This window comes from Vanessa cardui, chromosome 2 (assembly GCF_905220365.1).
Source record: "Vanessa cardui chromosome 2, ilVanCard2.1, whole genome shotgun sequence".
NCBI classification, from domain to species: domain Eukaryota; kingdom Metazoa; phylum Arthropoda; class Insecta; order Lepidoptera; family Nymphalidae; genus Vanessa; species Vanessa cardui.
In genome coordinates, this window is record NC_061124.1 from 16,178,613 (window position 1) to 16,199,343 (window position 20,731).

Below are 20,731 nucleotides of genomic sequence, written 5' to 3' on the forward strand. Positions count from 1 at the left end.
AACCTCTACTAAATAATATAAAATGGATTTTAAAAACCAGTCAAATTGCCTATTACAGGGACAAGCAGTGGCGAGGCATGACAAAATTTTACATGGGAAAGCTCAGGATATTTTTAACCTATTTCGAAGCCGCAGTTCACACGACAATTTTCTCTCGAAAGTTGGTTAAACACTTTCTTTTAATTGACATATTCCATTTAAATGAATGCAAAAATGGTATGTGTAAGTGAATAAATAGAAACATTTGTGATATTTATTCGTTACTATACAAGATATTTTATAAGAAAATTGAAATGTCCAAAACTGATTAACATATGCTTAACAGTGACCGTGGCCTGGGGGTAAATATCATCTTAGTTCAAGGTTATTAAAATTTCCTCGTAAGTCTCTTTCGGGTCAATTATTAGATTATTATTGTAATATTCATTATTAATAAATTAATATTTATAAAATATTAAATTGATTTAGAAACTCAAAGTTCTAGTAATGTCGCGATTATGACGGAGAACTCAGAGGCGTCGAATGATAATCTTCTTCACAGACATCTAATTCATTTTTTTCGTTAAAAATTTATTTAATATAGAAATATATATTTTTAACAACAGTTTCCTTTAACGCGCCTGTTCAAAACAATACTAATCATATCTAAATCAATTTCATATGTAACAGGCTCATTCATCTCCCCGCATTGTCCGCAATAATAATATGAGATATCGTATGAAGTGAATGTCGAAGCACACGAGTCACTTTCGCGAGGCGGAGAAAGCGCTGGAATTTAATAAAACCCATCTTAGTCAACAGAAGTTTATTAACAATCATTACTCATCTCGTAATTAATATATCAATCGAAATAACATATTATTAAATAATTCAAAAATATACACAAGTAACATTTCAAAATCATTCAAGTTTTATACAATTAAATATTTATGAAAAAAAATATTGGACCATAAAGATTTAATAGAGGTACTAGCGACAATCCTTCAAACTTAAAATACTTGATATAACTTTATTTACAATGGTGCTGATTTTGCTGTACGATTTTTAAGCTTACTTCGTAATGCTGAAAATATTTTACTGCCAAAACAGCAATTAAAGGCGCTCCTTGGGTCGTATATATCACATCAAAAAATGTAAAAAAAAAAAGTAAAAATGCTAATGTAGTGCGATGACATTCAAGCAATAAAAGAGAATACAATATCAAAAGTGAATGTATAATTCTCAGTGTTGTGTTATAGACTGTCAAGTATAAGTTGGCGTTCCTGTGGCAGCACATGCTACACCTTTGTTTTGCCACTTTTTTGTTTATTTTACCAATATCTCCCTAGGAAATAATTCTCTACGTCTCATTTTTAATAGATTTTGGGTAAGTTTTCTTAATAAGGGTAAATAAAACGAATAAGATATTAAATGAAGAAAAAATATTAGTACATGTTTTTGCCACACGCCAACTTACACTTGACGCGCTATAATTAACAATTTGATAAAATCATTACGTCGCATGTGACATTGGCGACATAATCTGTGCCCGGTTGCCACTAATAGAACACAAAAAAAAATTGCCATCGCTTTTGACGTATTAACGAAACTTTTGAATTTGTATTCGCTTTCGATGCTTCACTACAATTTTCCATGCATTTAATTTGCCTGTTTATAGAAATAATTTAAAAATGAGATATGAAAATATATGGTTGGGTTTTGAACAGATCCTTTCTGGACTCTCGACTCACACATTAACTAATCTCGCCTATTGAAAATAGTACAAACATAATACGAGAAGAGTGCATATCGTACAGCACTACCAGCATCATTATTGTAATTCACAAACTTTATTTTTAATAAATAAATAAAGCACATCTTTGATAAACACAATATTTGTCCCTTACAATTATTATGACAGTTATAATACTATTGGTCCACTAATTATCTTTTGGATTATTTTTACTACTATTTATCACTCTATGCTGGTATAAAACTTACCTATAATTTTATAAAAAACATTTTGTATTATTTGTATCTACCTATATATACATGTATTACTAAAATTATTATTATTATTTATTGCTTCATCATTAATGAGTCTGGATAAGATTTGTCTAATGAATATTAAAATAATGCGAAACGGAATATACCATCAGTTACTAATAATTAGAAAAATCAAACGCCGACAATTATAAAATTAAAGATTAATGATGAAACGTATGAGATTTGTTTAAGGCATTTGACTTTGGCTATAAGATACGGTATCATATTCTGTCAAAATAAAAAATTAACAATTCTCCATCTAATATCCATACTAGTATTCTTATATTGGCAAGTAAAGTCAAAGTGACACTAGAAACTGTGACGATTTTATTAGGTAACTTTTATTGTTGTTATATTCTGAATTGGTTACGGGTGTCCCACAAGGCTATCTCGTAGGTCACTTTGTTCTTACTGTTGTACAAAAATACCTATGAGCAAGGATGCAAAGGAACCGATTTGAATATTAATGTCTAAATACAAACTACATCTTTACATTTTATGTACAGTGAAGCAAAAGTAAAAAGCTATATGGAAGTTATGCTCTCGTAATACTGTCTACTGATGCTTTAAACATTTTCGATTTACATACATTTATCTCTCACATCCAATATGAGAGCAATCAACGGTTTACTAACGACGAGGTCGCCCTCGGGAGTCGAAGCGGGCTCGTGAGGAGATCAGAAGTAAACGGTGAGGTTCATATGCTCGGCCATCGCCGAGTTCGTCGTCTCCGTCACCTCGCGACGCTCCTCGGCCGCCTGGGGACGACGGGAGGTCACTCGGATTCATTACGTACGTGGTGGTTTGGAGACAAGGTTGTGGTGGCAGGCTGGGGTGCGCTTACCTGCGCCGCGTCGTCCCAGCTGAGGTGCTTGACGCGCGCGGGGATGGTGGCGCTGGGCCACGCCACGCCCGAGCGCCCCGCAGCGCCCTGCAGGTGGTCGCTCAGCGCGCCCGCGCCGCCCCCCGCCGCGCCCCCCGCCGCCCGCGCCGCGCCCTCGCCTGCCAGATGAGCATTCACATTCAATTCATATCGACTGGCGTGTTATTTATTCATCGAGCTAAGGCACTCCGTCGACACGGGGCTATCACTCTCACCCGCCGACGACAGTACGGGCGTCGTGTCACTCACCGGCGGGCAGCTCGAGGCTGGTGCTGGAGGCGGCCAGGATGCTGCTGGCGCCGGCCGACACGCTCTGCAGGGAGCCGCCGCTGGCCACGCTGAGCGCGGCGGGCTTCTCCGGCGTCGTCGATTTCACCGTACTCGTATCCTTAACCTGTCTTCTGCGCCTGTTTTATTTCATTAGTCCTCATAAAAATCCGTCACAGTCACCACGAGTCGACGCACGTTTCGGTACTACTCGAGTCTTAAAAGTACACAACGCGGGGGATAGCAGACGCCTCCGTGCTACTGAGGCTCAGAGAGCGTATAGGATAACAGAGCCGTTGGGATCGGCGGGCCGTGGGGGGCGCGGTACGCACTTGAGCCGGCAGAGGTAGGCCAGCAGCGCCAGCAGCAGCAGCGCCAGCAGCGCCAGCGCGCACGCGAAGGCGGCGAACAGCGGCGACGCGTGCGCGCGCCACACGTGCGCGCCCAGCAGCGACTCCGGCACGCGCACCACCACCGGCACCGACGTCTGCGCACAACGGCGTTAGCGTTAGCGGGAGCGTCAGCGGGAGCGTCAGCGGGAGCGAGCGCGGCCGTGCGCGAGTGCGAGCGAGCGTCACCTGGCGCGGCGGCGAGCCCGAGTCCTGCGCCGTGGCGACGACGTGCAGCGTCGTGGAGTTGAGCGCCGCCAGCGCCCCCTCGCGCAGGAACAGCTCGCCCGACGGACTCACCTCCAGCGCCCTGGGACATCGTATATAATTCCATTAGTGAGCTTTTATAATGTTGTCATAAAAGTAACATTAAGATTAGTCATTCATCGACATCGAGGAAGTGAATGGGAAGGAATACGTTCGCGACTCACTCGGCGCCGGGCCCGGCGAGCGACAGGCGCACGGCGTCGCCGCGGTCGCCGTCGTGCACGAGCAGGCGGCCCAGCGCGCCCGCGCCGCGCGCCTCGAACTCGTACTGCGCGTGGCGGAAGCGCGGCTCCCACTCGTTCACGTTCTGCACGCTGATCTCCACCGACGCCGTGTCGTTCTGCAACCGAGCACCACGCGCGGTCAGGCGCCGCGTGCGACCGCGCGCCCCGCACCCGCCGCACCGCCGCCCGGTATATACGCACCGTCTCGCCGTCCGTGACCATGACCTGGTACCGGTACGAGTCCTCGACCTCGTAGTCGAGCGGCTTCCGCAGGAGCACCTCCCCGGCGCCGTTGATCGCGAACTTCTCGAGGAAGCTGCGCTCGGACACGTAGAACTGCAGCGGGACCTGCACCGAGGGCGGACGTCAGCTCGGGCGCGCCGGGCCGGTCGGGCGGGCGGAGCGCCACTCGCCTGGTCGGCGGCGCGCGTGGACAGCGCGGCGAGCACGGTGCCGGGCGGCGCGTCCTCGGGCACGCTGACGCTGAAGGCGCGCCGCGAGAAGCGCACGCCCGCGCGTGTCGCGCCCACGCCCGCACCCGCGCCCGGCGCGTCGCGTCGCAGCGCCACCGTGGCCAGCGCGTAGCGGTCCGGGTTGTCCACCTGCGTGGCCTGCGGACGAGCGCGCATTAGGCTGGCGCTCCCGGCTCGCCGTCGGCGCGGCGCGGGAGCGGCTGACCTTGATGACGACGGTGACGGGCGCGGTGGTGCGCAGCAGGGCGGCGGTGGCGGCCAGCGCTCCGCTGTCGCGGTCGAGCGTGACCAGGTCGGCGCCCTCCCCGCTGACGCTGTAGTAGACGGGCGCGTTGATGCCGGTGTCCTGGTCGGCGGCCGATATCGGTCCGGGGGAGGTCTCCAGTATCGTACCCTGGATTGCATACATTTTATTTCGTTAAATGTTTCCGGTGAGTACTGTGAGTGCTCAGCGTTGGTTTTTCGTGACAAAGTGATAGTTAATGGTTACGTCGGCTATTTGAGTTCCGAGAACACGTAAATATGTTATGTTAGCTCTACAATAAAACTCTGAAGGAGTAGGTGTGTGCAAGCGAGCGGCACCTCCTGCGCTCGGCGCGGCACGGTGGCGACGTAGTGCTCGGCGCTGAACTTGGGGTTGTGGTCGTCGGCGTCGAGCAGCTCGACGGTGAGCGTGGTGTCGTTGTGGCGCGGCGGGGAGCCGCCGTCCTGCGCGCGCAGGCGCACCGTGAAGTTGCGCAGCGTCTCGTAGTCCAGCGGCCGCTTCACCACTATCGTGCTGTCCAGCTCGCTGAGGAACCCGACGTACTCCTGGAAGCGTATCCCCAATGACAATGCAAGTCTCAGCGTCTCGGACGGCGAGCAAGCGCAAGTGTAAGGGGGGGCACTGACGCTGGCGGGGCCGGGCAGCACGGAGTAGCGCACGGCGGCGTGCGGGCCGGGCTGGTCGGGGTCGGCGGCGGGCGCGGCCAGCACGCGCGCGCCCACGGCCGCCAGCTCCGACACGCGCGCGCGGAAGGGCGCGCCGCGCCACGCCGGCGCGTTGTCGTTCACGTCCCACACGCGCACCGACACCGGCACCACGAAGCTCTGCCGACCAAGCGCAAGCCTCGCTTATTCCGTCTCTATCGGTTGCATCGGTTCGTAGGCAGATACTGTAATCTAGTATTCATTAGCTCTGTGCAAAAGCTTTTTTTATTATAATCAGCCGTATTTATTTGATTATTTATTGTAATCAAACGTACGCAACGTTTCATCGTATCAAAAAGTCAATAAGTTTGTGTAATAAGTTATTAGAAAAAGTAATCGCGACAGAGCGTTCCGCTAACCGGGTCTGCCGTGTGGCGGCGGTCGCAGCGCACGTTGACGTAGACGCTGGACGGCCCGAGGCGCTCCTCGCGGTCGAGCTCCCGGAGCAGCGTCAGATTCTTGGTGCCGGGCACCAGCGCTATGGGCGGGTTCTTCTCTTGTATTCGCAGCGAGATGTCACCATTTAAATCGTTCGGATCTCCATTCACACTAAGTGTCCCTTGAATTGTACAAAAAATACATTAATGGCGAGTAACGACACTAATTTAATATTATTTGCTTCGTTGAAACAATCCTACGTAATTAGATGTACATAAATAAGTATTCATTTAAACTACAATTATAATAAATCAATAAATCCGCGCCTAAACGGATATTAAAAATATGAATACATAAACAGGTTTCACAATGATGTTAGTAATATTAAATAATTCACCTATAATGCTGCCGACGGGTGTGTCCTCGCTTATGAAGAAGCTTTCGACTGCTCCACCGTTCATCAAATAGCAACGACTATCTTGGATAGCTGAAAACATTTCAATATTTTAAATATATAACACAATTTATTACATTGCCAGTTCTTCAAGAGTAGTTTTACCAGACAGACTCAGAATTAGATTAGACGATTTGGCAATAGTTCTCTGAACATCCTGGCAAAAATACTCATGAGGCAATTCATAAATGTGAAGTAAAAATCTATTGTCCGTAACAATAATAATTTCATGACAATAAGCAACTAAACTACGATAATCTACAAGTTTGAATTAAGAAAAAAGTAATATGAATGTAGGTATATTAATAGTGATATGGCCGAGTCACGATACGAATCAAATTAATTGCGATACGAATGGGTCTCGACCGTGCAAATGTAATTGGAGCGAAAGCATGCCATGGCCTGGCTCTATCCGACTCCCAGGAAGTCTCCCCTCACTTTCCTCCTAATCCGAGGCAAAGATTCCTTAAACATTGAAATATATTGCACAATTTTTTTTTGCTAAGTTTCGAAGAAAAGTATCAAGAATAATAAGACTTATGTAAGTTTAATAATAGTTTCTCTTTCGTTTGAAACAAGCTTTTTATCATGGAATATTTAAAAAATAAAATTAAGTGATGAATACCGAATAATAAGATAACATTTATCAAGGAAAGTCGTACGAATTTTGAAGAATAAGGAATTGAATACTTAACTATGAGAACATTAAAATAATAGAAAGACTAAAACTATAAAGGAATTAACAAGGTATTAAGAAGTTGGAATCTTGATCCGCGTTGAATAGAACAATAATAGGTTATATCTGTTTATGTAAAGTACTTGTATGTTGTGTGATTTTAGATAAACTAACAAAAATACTGATAACATACAATTTAGCGTGATGTTGATTGCGGACAATTTGAAAATATAATTGCAAAATAGATATAAACAAATAAAAATATTACTTGAAAGACGTTTATAATTAAAATAAATTAATTTCCTAGAAGTTTGCAATGCCGCTTTTATTGCAATTTGTCAGTAATTCATCATAGACAATGTATAAATGCGGCACAATCGGGTGACACATTTAATGCTGCAATTATGCGCGTGGGTTTCCAGAGCATAAAAAATCATAATTGAACAAAAAGTAGGTGCGATTAATTGAAACATTTGCGACGGAGCGTTAAGTGTAAATTGCGTGATTCTATTATATATGAAAGCGTCACTTTGTCTCTATGGTCATTTAATTAAAGTCGTACAAACCGCAAGTCGTTGAGCGTTCGTGAATAAGTAAAACTGATCTAATCCAAAACATAAAAAGTCATTTTGATTTAACATTGCGAATGAAATGGAAATCACACATTTAACGGAGTCGTTAGACCACCGACTGTGGGCAAATAATTGATACAAGAAAGCGAATTGCACAAGCCGATTGAGTATCATTATGAAGATAGAAGTCATTCATAGTTTCGTTACTTTCTCGTGACCTATGGGGCATCTGCAAATAATTTGACTAATGTTTTTGATCTTTCACACGGTCACTGTGATGACTAAATTGCGCTAAATTATTGTCTTTCGAAAAAGTGTTCTCCTTAATTTCAACGTGTGTTTAAACTCAAAAAACGACATTTATTGAAAGTCTACTAATCATTGCGAAAAATAGAACGATGTTGTAATAAATGAAAACGTATTTAACATTCGCCACGGCTTTTATAACTTTACGCACATAAAATTGGGTCTTATTACAAAAATGCTACATAGTATGCAGTGTTATTATTCCACTACGGTGATAGTGTCGTGAACATGCAATAACAAATACACTCGGTGCTGCAGGCAGTCCATCATAGGTGCTAAGATCCTACGATAGTTACTCACCCCGAGAACGTATGGAGAGCGCTATAGCTGCGAGTGCAGGTGGTAGAGTTGGCCCTGTATATATTACTGGCATGTTTATGTCGGCCTATTTTACTTATTGAGCAGGCATAGATCCATGTATATTCGTTAATAACTTAATTCGAAAACTATCAACGGCAGGTGCGCAGACAAGTGGGGCACCGGACGATTGTATCGCAATGAATCCCCCTCGCAACTTCCGACTTATTTAAAATTCAAAATGGCTGTCCATTTGAATTTACGGGGCGCAACCGATTGAGGGTTTCATACACATTTTTTAATTTCCTGCGAAAATTATTAAAGCGAAGTGATGCCGTTTCGATGGCCTACTGACAACAATTTGTATAAGTTTAGGTTAGTACTATTGGTTACGTCGTAGTAAGGAATTAATTATGGTAAATGAGACACGGTCTGTTGGTAAACTGTGGTAGTGTGCTACCGGAACTTTCGAAGTAGACCCATCAAATTGGATTTGTTTTACTTTTCTACCAATCGTAACGTTTAATAATTTACAAGTAATATAGTATCAGAAAACGGTTAAAAAGTCAAAAGGTTCATAAAATATATTGCGATAAATAAGGATGAATTTGACGACTCTCGCCCAAAGGCATAACTTTTCTACATGCGTTGTTTTGTTTTTAACTAACTCTTATACAAATTTTAATTCAGTGTTTAATTTAGTTATTCAATACTTAAAAAAAAATTAATTTCTTAATATTCAACTAGCGACCCAACCGAGCTGCTGGAGTTTATTAATAAAGAAAATGATATAACTATAACTTATACCCTGTATCACGCAGAACTAATGTAGTATTGTACCAGTAAAACGTTTTTTTGATTGCATCATTCGTTCCGGAGATTACATACGAACAAAACTTACTTACTATATACACAGATTTACCACTCATAATGGTATCTAAAAATAAATAACATAGCTAGAGAAAGTCATTTGGATCCCATGGCTATTGAGAAAGAGAGTAATATTTCCCCAATCGCCTAGTCGCGACAAATCATCTGTCAAGATTTCCGACTTGCTGACAATGAAATAAAAAGGAAGCATCAAGTGCTATAATTTTCTCTTCCATTAGACATCCGTAATAGTAAGTAGCGGTTATTAAAAAAAAAAAAAACAAATAACCTCACTGAATGTAATTGAATAAAATCATGTTACTTTTTTGTTTTTTTTTTTTGGAGATAATTTAAAGTAATAGGAGACTATTACATAAAGAAAACAGTTGTCAGGAAAAGTGCCGTGTAAACAGAAGTGACGTCAATGTCTGTGTAGTCGGGGTTGTGTCGCTGCGGTCCGCGGTCAGCGCAGCGGGGTCGAGTCACCGAGCGTGCTTCCGCTCCGACCGCACCGCCTCAGCCCTGCACTCTGCACTCGCTAGATCGGTGCCTTCCTTGACATTGTCTCCGTTTCGTTATCTACCATTTGCCTCAATAGTTTTATAAGTCTAGTATTCAAAGTGGTCCTTCCCAATACTTAACAGTACACTTAAAACACCGGAAAAAGGAAAAAATATATGTGTCAAAAATGATTTTTATAAAATCTTTAAATTAATTTATTATGATAACAATAATTGGAAATGATATCTGTCAATTTGCCATTTCGCTTGAGAAGATCCGGCTGGGACGACACCGAATTGCGAAAACAGAAGATCATTTAAACAAATCCAATTGAAAGTTTTCACCACGAATTAGTCTCGGAAGTATCTTATTATTTACAGACAATTTGATGCAATTATAATTTGAATCTAAATAAAATGAAACCGATTTCCACAGCATTACTTTGCGGCAAACCCAAGCAAATTATGTTGATAATCTCATTATTAACGATTATGTAACTTTAATTTGCATGATCAATACTGTCGAATTGAGTTCTTCTGATTTTTATGGTATATATATATGGTACAGCTCAAAATTATATGTAACTACAGCGTACACGTTGTTGTTACTTATGGGTTTTGATTAAAACGGTGTCAAGTCAGACAACTTTAAGAAAAGCTATTTTCGTGACGCTCTAGCGAAGGACGTAGTGGGGACATTTGCTGTTAAATAACGGCTACGTGTTAGTTTAACTTTTTAAGTCGGTAGGTACGTAAGATCTCCACATGACCTTGAAGTAGGAGATATTCATAACAAAAGGAAACATCGCTTATTGTACAGGTGTACAGTAAGGGCATGCTTGATGGCTCACATCCTAGCGAACAATGCGTTTCCGACACGTAATTACTAATGCAATTATCGCTATCCGCAATGATATAAAAAATATTTAATTTGGCGATATTTTATTCATTTAGGCCTTTGGTATTTACTAGGGTTGCCACTCGATAACACCAACTTAATAGAAACCCGTCTGGGTAAATACCATCCACTCATTATATTTTCTGCCGCCAAACAGAAACACGTAATCTAAGTTTCCAAAGTTGATGGGATAATGACGATGTAAGGAGTGGTTAATATTAGTAACAAGCGGACACGTCTTATAGAAGGGTTCAGGGGATGCAAAGAATATTCGCTCTCGCCCCTTGTTTTTCAATACTTTTATAATCGTATGGCAAAAGGCAGATGGTCTCCTAATCATATTTAATCTTATCCACCCAATGGCATTTGTTAATGCGAGGTTGCTCATATAGTACACTTGATGGTAAGTATACAATTTCCCAATCTTTTTGCCGCCCTGCCCTATATATATTATACCTTGCAGCGGCCTATATAATAAGAACTATATATGTATGTAATATACGAAACAGGACAGACCTAAAAGTTTTTGCATTATATTATGTATAGAAACCAATATAATTACGTCAAAGGAAGTTGCGGCCCCAACAATAGCCAGCGGAGCAGATCAGGAACCCGCTACTTACCTGCGCCTTACCGGTGACAATTATTATTGAAATCAATGGACTACCCTCAGGTCTGGCGTAACGTCCTATGCTGCAATATTACCAACTTTCGTTGATTTGTAACTGACGTGTAACAATAAACTGCTATACTACTGCTCGGTACTTTAATTCCCGCTGAGTTTCTTTTGCCTTTTTATTTCAGGTTTGAGGTGTTTCTTTCGAGCTGGTGGTAATTTTTATACCAAGAATAGAAAGTATTAATCTTCTGTTTAATAAAGGAATTTGAATTACCGAATAGCCCCTTTTAAAGAGAAGAAAATGTTACTGGTCTGATCCAGATATAAAGTCGAGAGTTCGCAGCCATACAACTTCCAAAGTAGACCATCGAGACAGTTAAAACGTAACTAGCAATCGGCGCGATAAAAAGTAAAAGATAATACCGTTAGAAGAACAATATATCATTCCTACAAAATATATATTTTATTATAAAACACAAAATAATTGTTAACGAATATACTTGAGTTTTGTTTGTTTTGTTTCGTAGCTATTGACAGATTTAGTTTTTACAATAATATTATTAAGTTTTATGAATGTTTTAGAATAGTGGAAAAAAGCTCAAATTAAAAAAAGTCATTAAAAATATAAAATAACTTCTCCTCACATACGTTTTATTTGCATTACCGTTAATAGCATCAGGAAATGTTAGCGGAGCGCCGTTTGTTAAGAAAAATACATTTTTTTTTTATATAAAAGCCAGTAATATGCAAATCAGTTCTACGGGCGGCTGGTTTGTGGTGCGATGTCCTGCATATTACGTATTGCAGTATAATCCTGTCGTGATAAATCCCCTACATACCTACCGACCTGTGTTAAAAAGTCTACGTTGCGTTGATTTATTTCCAAAGTTATTTCTATTACGTCGGGTAAATTACAGCGAGCACTTTCAACTTTTTCATTATTGAAAACAATATCGTTTCCAAACGTTTGCAAAATTCTCGACGTTGCAATTTTTGTCTTCTTATTTGCTCATTACGTAATTACCTATAGCACGTTACAAATACAAAAGGAATAATTTTGTTTTCGAAGGGAACTAAGCATGCCTTAAGTCTATGTAACCCGATACAGCGTACATCGGCATTGAAATGTGTCGAGACTTCGAGACTCAAGAGTGACCTCGTTGTGCAAACGGAGTGAACGGCCGACGATCACCCCCGGGGTGGCGAGGGTGCCGTGATTCATGCGACCCACATGTTAATTATAACAACTGATTTTTGTTTATACCCTGCTACGGTCTTTTATCTGAATAATAAGAGGATTCTAATCATAAAAATATTGGAAAGAAGTAGGTTCCGTTTTTTATGATTATGTTTTATATATACATAATCATATGTGGGTCTCATATGACATCTTATATATTTTTCGATCAATTAAGCGCAACGTATGTTCTGGGGCTTTATTCGCGATAACTGTCCAGTTAACAACATTGGTGTATATAATTAAATGTTTATTTTAGATCATATTAAATAAAAAGAATACAACTTTGAAATTCTACAAATTGTACAAGCCCCAGTAACCATAATTATGTTGTAAAAATTAGCGAAAACTATTTATATATAAAAACTATTTTTACAACAATTTTACTTGGTGGGAGGGCTTTGTGCAAGCCCGTCTGGGTAGGTACCACCCCACACAAGGGACACGCACAAGGGACATAACATCTTAGTTCCCAATTTTGGTGGCACATTGATGATGTAAGGAATAGTTAATATTTCTTACAGAGTCATTGTCTATGGGTGATGGTGACCACTTACCATCAGGTGGCCCGTATGCACGTCCGCCAACCTATACTATATAGAAAAACTGTATTATAGTAAACCTAATCGCAGTCTAATATATGTGCGTCCTCAATTATAATACTCTTCCTACGGCTACTACGAACTCTTAGGTACATACATCTATATATTAAGTAACATTAGCAATATTTTTATGATAAAATGTGTCACGTTTTTTTATCAAGGTTTACATATATGTATCGCTCGTTCCAAATGTCTTTATGAATACGATTAATCGATTACTTGTAATGAGTGACCCGACAGAAGTGTTCGTGGCGTGCGGAAGGCGCTGGCGATGGCGGCTAGGACCAGTACATATACTACGACTGTTTAGACAGCGGCTCGGCAAAGCAGCAATAAGAACAATGGCCCGCTAACAAATGGCCTATTATTATGTCCGACTGTCCATTAACGGGGCACTTTTATATCGATCTCTCGCGATGTTAACAATGTACCAAACACCGAAATATTTATTTTATGTATCGTAACATGTTTCATTTTGCCTTTGTAATAATACCCTCAAAATACTGTAATTTGATCTATACTCAATAAATCAATCATGTACCTAACTTAGAACTTTTTTATTCGTATTCATTTGTTATTATTGTTACTTGTTACATCTTAAAAACTGTTAATATACACTTGGTGATGTTAAGTAACATTTTACCATTAGATAATTTAAATTGTCTATTAGTAAGGGAAGTAAAATATTACTACAGCAGTTATACATCAGAATGTCAAGTATAGTCTGTCGAGTGTACCTTGCGACAGCGCTGGCGTCGCAGTGAGCGCGAGCGCCGCCAGGAACAGCGGCGCGGCCATGCTGCCGCTACCGCGCGCTCCGCATGCCGCCTGCACGACGCACCTTCGCCTAGACTGCACCGAATCTCTGTTAACAAACCAATATTCTAAATTAGGTTCAAACTTAGCGATTTTAATATTATTTATAGCACTAATATGCCGCTTCGCTTTGATGTTTGCATATTATAAAAGAAAAGTTTTGGCCATATTTTTTTCGTATGAAAAGAAACAATGATAAAAAATGAATATACGTAATTATATAATTCAATACTATAACTCTATAATTACTCATACTCTTTATGCCTATCGCGAAAGTTGAGAAAGTATTTACGTAAGTAAAGATGTAGAAAAAATGTAATAATTAAGTATAAAGTCCATTATAATGACTAGGTGCAAAATATATTAAAGGGGTTCAGTAACGTTGTAGGTAATTAAATCATTCCATTTGATCTGATAGCCCATGCGCTTGTCTGTTCTGCAAACAACAAGCAAATGGTATGAGATTACGGTTGATAATTTGTGTAGACATCCATAATTTACCCGATTCGAATCATTTTTATAACACAGCACTATCAAACTTTGCATTTATTTAATCAGTTTCAAACGCTTTCTTTTTCCAAGCACCTAACTCAAATATTCTTATTATAAAATCAATGTGTTTGGGTCAAAATTGTTTCAGATATTTTTAGTTTGTATATATTTAGTTCAAAATGTAATGGAACGTAGTCATTTTATTTGATTAAATACATAACAAAAACCCCCCCTACACTCACATGTGATCTATCGCTGTACAAAATTATAATTGATATTCGAATTAAAACCCGAAAATCTAGTTTTCGTACATTCAATTAGTTTCTACTTTCCGAACCGGTGGTAGCTTCACTTAATTGTTAAATGACGATTCAAAAGTGCTTGTAAAAGCCCACTTGAATAAAGTATATTTTGATTTGATTTGAATATAGAATCTTTTCGATATTCTTTTTGATATGTGTACCAGAGGTTTCCCCGGCATTAATAGTATACCTGAAATGACTATATTTTAGACTATTTCTTAAACTTTCAAAGAAATTTATAAAATAATTTTTATGTATTTGTAGGGGGCTACTTCTAGACTGAATACGTATATTAAGAAAGTTATCCCTATTTCAGCGGCCTTGGCTCATTCGAGAGTCCGCAATCTATAATATAGAATCTAATGCTCCCTGAGCTCATGAGGCTCTTCGGATTTAGAAAGCGGAAAAAAATCAAAATCACAGCGGGCTGCGGCTAATTTCGCTTTCTTTCGAGTCATTTACATGTAACATGCATTGTTTGTGAGCATCAGCACAATTCGTCGACGGCTGCCGTCCTTGTCTGCGTTCCGTCTCTGCCGCGCTTTGAATAATACCTTTAGCTGCAATTTTGTGCAACATTGAAATGTCGGTACACATTGTGCTGTAATCATTTCATCATTTTTTGTTTGTCTGTCGTATATTCATAAATTGTATCATTGCAGTTTATTTATTTACATGTAATCGTAGAAATTTCTGGAAGATATTTTACAACCAATTGCATGTTTCGTTTTGGTACATCGGTGGGAGTTTATTGCGAGATGTTTGGTAGTTGTCATCGATATCTAATGAGTGAGAGTATTAAACTCTATGACCATATATTTAAGTGTATTTGTGTTTTTTGGCAAGGTTCTCCGACAGACGTCATACCAAAATATGCGGCGAGACCTGCCTCCAACCCATTATTATGACCGTGATACCACAACTGCAATCCAATTAATCAAGTGATTATGTTATCCTCAATCCTCATCGCAAATACAAGTACATTCTCTATTTCTTCACAAACAACAACACAACAACAGCCTGTAAATTCCCACTGCTGGGCTAAAGGCCTCCTCTCCCTTTTAAGGAGAAGGTTTGGAACATATTCCACCACGCTGTTCCAATGCGGGTTGGTGGAATACACATGTGGCAGAATTTCTATGAAATTTGTCACATACAGGTTTCCTCACGATGTTTTCCTTCACCGCTGAGCATGAGATGAATTATAAAGACAAATTAAGCACATGAATCAGCGGTGCTTGCCTGGGTTTGAACCCGCAATCATCGGTTAAGATGCACGCGTTCTAACCACTGGGCCATCTCGACTCTATTTCACACATATACCTAATTCAATAAAACGATAAGTACACAATGCCAACTTTACTCTCCCGCTGTTACTGGAAATCTAGAAAACCCCAATAACTGCTTTTCTTGGTCTGAGACGGAGCTTATGTCAAAATCAAAATGTACCTTACTCAAATACGCTTTTACAGGCACTTATGAATCGTCATTTAACTGAACTATGAATACTAAAGTAAAGTTGCCACAGGGTGGAAATGTAAATTCCACCGAAAATAACCGGCAAGAAGCTCATTAAGTACTCTTTTCCAACATATCAAATACATCATGTTAGTTGTTTTGTTTTGTTTTGCAGGTATGCGGTATACTAACTACCAATACCCCTGGACAAATATAGTAGTTTTGACCAAGGGATACGTTGTTTAAACGTAGTAAGTTTACCAAAATAACTTCATTATTATTACATGCCGAGTTTTACTAAAAAGCTATGTGCATACAAAACACCATCAATCATGTAATGCTTTTTAAAAGGTGTGTTCACGATTGGCGATTTTGCACGAATTGAACTTATTTCTTAGTAAAGTAAAGTAACAGCCTGTAAATTTCCCAATGCTGGTATAAGGCCTCCTCTTCCATTAAGGAGAAGGGTTGGAACATATTCCACCACGCTGTTCCAATGCGGGTCGGTGGAATGCACATGTGGCAGAATTTCGATGAAATTAGACACATGCAGGTTTCCTCACGATGTTTTCCTTCACCGCCGAGCACGAGATGAATTATAAAGACAAATTAAGCACATATGTATAGTGGTGCTTGCCTGGATTTGAACCCGCAATCATCGGTTAAGATGCACGCGTTCTAACCACTGGGCCATCTCAGCTCTTTCTTACATACGAGAAAGCTCTTACTTCTTACTTATTTCTTACATACGAGAATTTTTCAAAGTGTATATACTTTACAAGGCATTTTCCAAGCAGGTGCTAAATTAACAGTGAAGCGGTTCCGAGCGAGTTGAGGGGGCGGCGGAGCGCGCAAAGCGGTCACCGCCTCGAGAACGCTTACCTCAGATGTCGATTTCATCACAAACCTTCTTATGTGTACATATCATTTACTCTCGGATTGTTATCACTTTTTTTTTAAATTAACTTTGCAAATTCGAGAAGATGTAGCATCAATTGTTATGGAATATAGTCGATACAATGGTCACCAAATAGTCATTGTTTTGCCGTTACAATGTCAGTCCTGAGAACAGCTCTCCAACTGAGTTTAAAATTATACTAAAAAAATATTGCAACGATAATACTAAAGAACACTTAAGTAGTGTCTGAACACTTAAGAAAATTTTCACCATGTGAAAAACGCTCAGAAACGAATTAATGACTAAATGTAACGATATCCTTTTGAAAAGTGTTATATTTTTGGAGAGTCGTGTAAGTGCACTACGCATCCGTGACGACCCCAGTAACCCCAGTAAAAGCTGACCACTCATGCGTGAGCGCGACAGGTTGTGCTTCCTTTAAGTGCAGAGAAAGGGTGCGTCGTGTACATGTTATAACTTCTCAACGGTTTTGTTTATCAAACATATATGTACACCGAATTATACTAAGAGTATGTACAATAACGCTATTGATAAACAAATGATTACAATGTATGTTAGATTCAGATAACTCGATTATTCGTACATTCGATTTCAATATTATTCTATTTGTTTCGAGCATATTATTATGGGCCCAAGTAAACGTCCGAATCGTCACATATTTACTAGATAGTAATAAGTAGCTAAAATACGTTTTGAAATATAATAGTTCAGCGACGTTATAAAACATATTATTCATATTACATTTCAAAACAAAAAAACTCGCTTTTTCGTGTCATAATTTGTATCATATCGATAGATATTATACCTACTAAATACATTTCCAGGAATACTTGCAAGCATTCTTAAAGCCTTTTAATTTTTAATATTAGATATCAATATATTAATACTTTATTAATTTTTTAATGTTTTTTTTATTTGAATATACACTTTTTTATTATTATTATGTGAATAGAAACTAGTACTGTAAATATTGTCTAAATAGTAATTTCCAGTTTAGTACTGAATTAAGTTTTACATTATTTCTATATTAAATTTTTCCTCAAAATAAATACATTATAAAGAAATATGGTAATACCAACATGTCTGTATCTGGTAACTAGGTCTGCCCGTTGTCGCGTCACGCACCGCGGCTGAAGCTCCACCATGCCTTGCGTTAATACCGCGTAAAGGCACACACCATGCCATAACTTAGCGTACGAAACGGTTAAAAACTATTTATATTTCGCCAACGATGATACAAATTCACCCGTGGCTTTTTAAATATTACTTTTATTAATAAGTAGCTGTTAACCGCGGTTTTACTCGCGTAGAATAATACATTATTATGTTATTTACAAATTAACTTAAATAATTAGGTTGAAATACAAAGGGTTACCTCTTGTTATCACTTTGTTTCCAAATAAATATGCCTATAGGTCCCTTCTTCTATCCTTTCCCAGGCTCTAGACTATTTGTGTACCAAATTTAATTTAAAACGGTCCAGTAGTTTTGACGTGAAAGCGAGACAGACAGACAGAGTTACTTTCGCATTTATTATATTAGTATGGAAAATGAAATGAGTCTTAGTATAAATTTATCGGTTACAGTTACGCGTATCAGTTATAATTTGGAATGCAGTGATAGCGATTAAGGTTTATACTTCTAAATTAATGCAGACCTAAAACATTAATTATTTGAAACTAGAATAGCGTAGAATGACATTTAAAGAAGAAAAATCTAAAATAATACGAAAAAGTTCAGGTACAATTATAGTTAGGTATGTGCTTTAAGATAAATTATAAGTATCAATATCTGCAGACAGTGACTGAGATTAATTTTTTCATTAAGAGACTTTCGTTATTTTTGCCTTTAATTTCAATCTTAGATATTTTAGGGGTAAAGCATGACAATTAAATGATACGGTTCCGCTAGATAGCCGCAATTTTGTCTGGGTAGCAATAAGGCTTTGTAAGGTATACGATATTTGATACAGTTCAATAAAATAATTAATAACTATCATCACATCAAGAACATATTTAGTGTGAAAATTATACAGCAGCCTATTTAATTATTTTGATAGAATAAGGTCTATGTTTCCCCTTATGTTTTATATTTATTAATATATTTTAGAAAGGTAGACGAGCGACCAGGCTACCTGATTGTCAATGATCACTAAGGAAATTTTCTCTAAGCGATATTGAACAGACCTTCTCCTCAAAGGGAGAGGAGGCCTTAGCCCAGCAATAGGAAAATGTGCAGGCTGTTGTTTGTTGTTGTATGGTGGGATGTAAGCTGTTACGTTCCTCGTAAGATGGTAATCAAACTGTCTCAATCACCTTCCAATTGTGACGCAGCACCACAAAGTAATGGCAAAGTAATAGGAATTTAAAAACAATTTAAAAAAAATTGAAAACAAATCTAAACTGCAAAAAACTTTTGTTTTGTGAACTGCAGTGCAATGTATGAAGACATAATATTGGTGCGAAATTAAACTTTTGCAATGCAGTGTAGTTTACAGGCGCTGTCTGCACTCGACCGTAAACTAAGCAAACATCTCTGAATACACCAGCACTGCAGTATGAATAATACTGTTACCAGTTACTTACATCTAATGTAGTCTAATTAAACCACACGAAACTTACGACTTGTTCGATATTACGATGTTTGGTGTTATTCTTTTTGTATCTTTGTTATTTATTTTCACACATAGTGTCGACAATGATTATTATAGTCAAATAAAAAAACATCTGAAATTAATTAATACCACTTAAATTTCTTTTGATTTAAATTGATAGTTGCATAACAAAAAAAGTATGTGAATGTAACAATACGAATATGTTTTTCTATATAATACCTATTTCATGTTTAAGTTTAACGTAATGTATAATTTACAAACATATTAATAATATTTTGTACTCACAGGTTCGTCGAAAATTATATATTTTTTTAGTTTTCCGATCTCCCTCCAAAATTGATAGAAAATGATTAAATAGTACGTTTAACTATAATAAATAATTTTGTACACAAAACAAGACTGTCTAGGAAACCTTTTGCTTTAATTATTCAAATATAGAAATATGTTTTAACACCTCTTTATAATATATTTAATCACTTTATCGTTTTTCCGCGTCGCGAAAGATCAAACGTTCTAATTTTCAAATTACCGGACCTTGAACAAGCAAAGTATCAGTAACAGTGCTTACCGTAAACTAAACTGAAAACTAGCCAGTATCGAAATACAAATTCTTAATATTAATCTAGTGTTGCCAGTTATGATTATATTGTAATCAACCTACTCGATTTCAAACTAATTTTACCTTTTAATAAAATAAAAATTTAGATTATTATGTACTAACAATATTTATATTTTTTCATAACAATATCAATTAATTTCACGGAAAAATTAGAAAGACACCCAATCCCACCCAACCTACCCAACATTCAATAGATTTTTTTAACGTAGAATGTATTGGCAAAGTATTCAATTCGATAGGAAAAAACAGAGATGGTTAATATTATAATTGAAAAAAAAATGTTTTTACATATTATCGACATATATATGACATTATATTACGGGTATTAAAAACCTAGCGTTATTTAACTTGATTGTCACAATTGTCTGCTTTATATCTACAAAATTTTAAATGAAACTTTCAGCGTTATTAGTCTCATGGCTAACTTTAAAAGCTTTATCTAATGAGTAATGAGTGGGCGATACCTACTCAGACGGGCTTGCATTCTACCACCAAGTAAAAATCATCGGATTAGAATACCCTTCATCGTCTTATTACAAAATTAATTGTGAATATGAAGTGTAAGATAATTATGATTGATATAACAGTAAAACATTCAACCTTAA

General features: G+C 38.7%; 1 protein-coding gene across 3 annotated transcripts; it reads right to left on the bottom strand.

Moving 5' to 3' along the window:
- Nucleotides 1-796: 796 nt before the first annotated feature.
- Nucleotides 797-20,091, bottom strand: LOC124541121 (protocadherin-like wing polarity protein stan). Of its 3 annotated transcripts, XM_047118973.1 has the most exons (17): nt 19,793-20,091; nt 19,515-19,619; nt 13,644-13,771; nt 8,184-8,237; nt 6,273-6,362; nt 5,857-6,056; nt 5,420-5,617; nt 5,111-5,338; nt 4,734-4,922; nt 4,469-4,666; nt 4,257-4,403; nt 3,996-4,171; nt 3,754-3,874; nt 3,508-3,662; nt 3,158-3,315; nt 2,870-3,027; nt 797-2,783 (listed from the first exon to the last, which is right to left on the bottom strand). In XM_047118973.1, the coding sequence occupies exons 3-17, from the start codon at nt 13,702-13,704 to the stop codon at nt 2,703-2,705; spliced, it is 2,214 nt and encodes a 737-aa protein (XP_046974929.1). In that variant the 5' UTR covers nt 13,705-13,771; nt 19,515-19,619; nt 19,793-20,091; the 3' UTR covers nt 797-2,702. The 3 variants fall into 3 exon arrangements, with proteins under 3 accessions (XP_046974929.1, XP_046974923.1, XP_046974937.1); XM_047118967.1 differs by lacking the exon at nt 19,515-19,619; XM_047118981.1 differs by lacking the exons at nt 8,184-8,237; nt 19,515-19,619.
- Nucleotides 20,092-20,731: the final 640 nt, after the last annotated feature.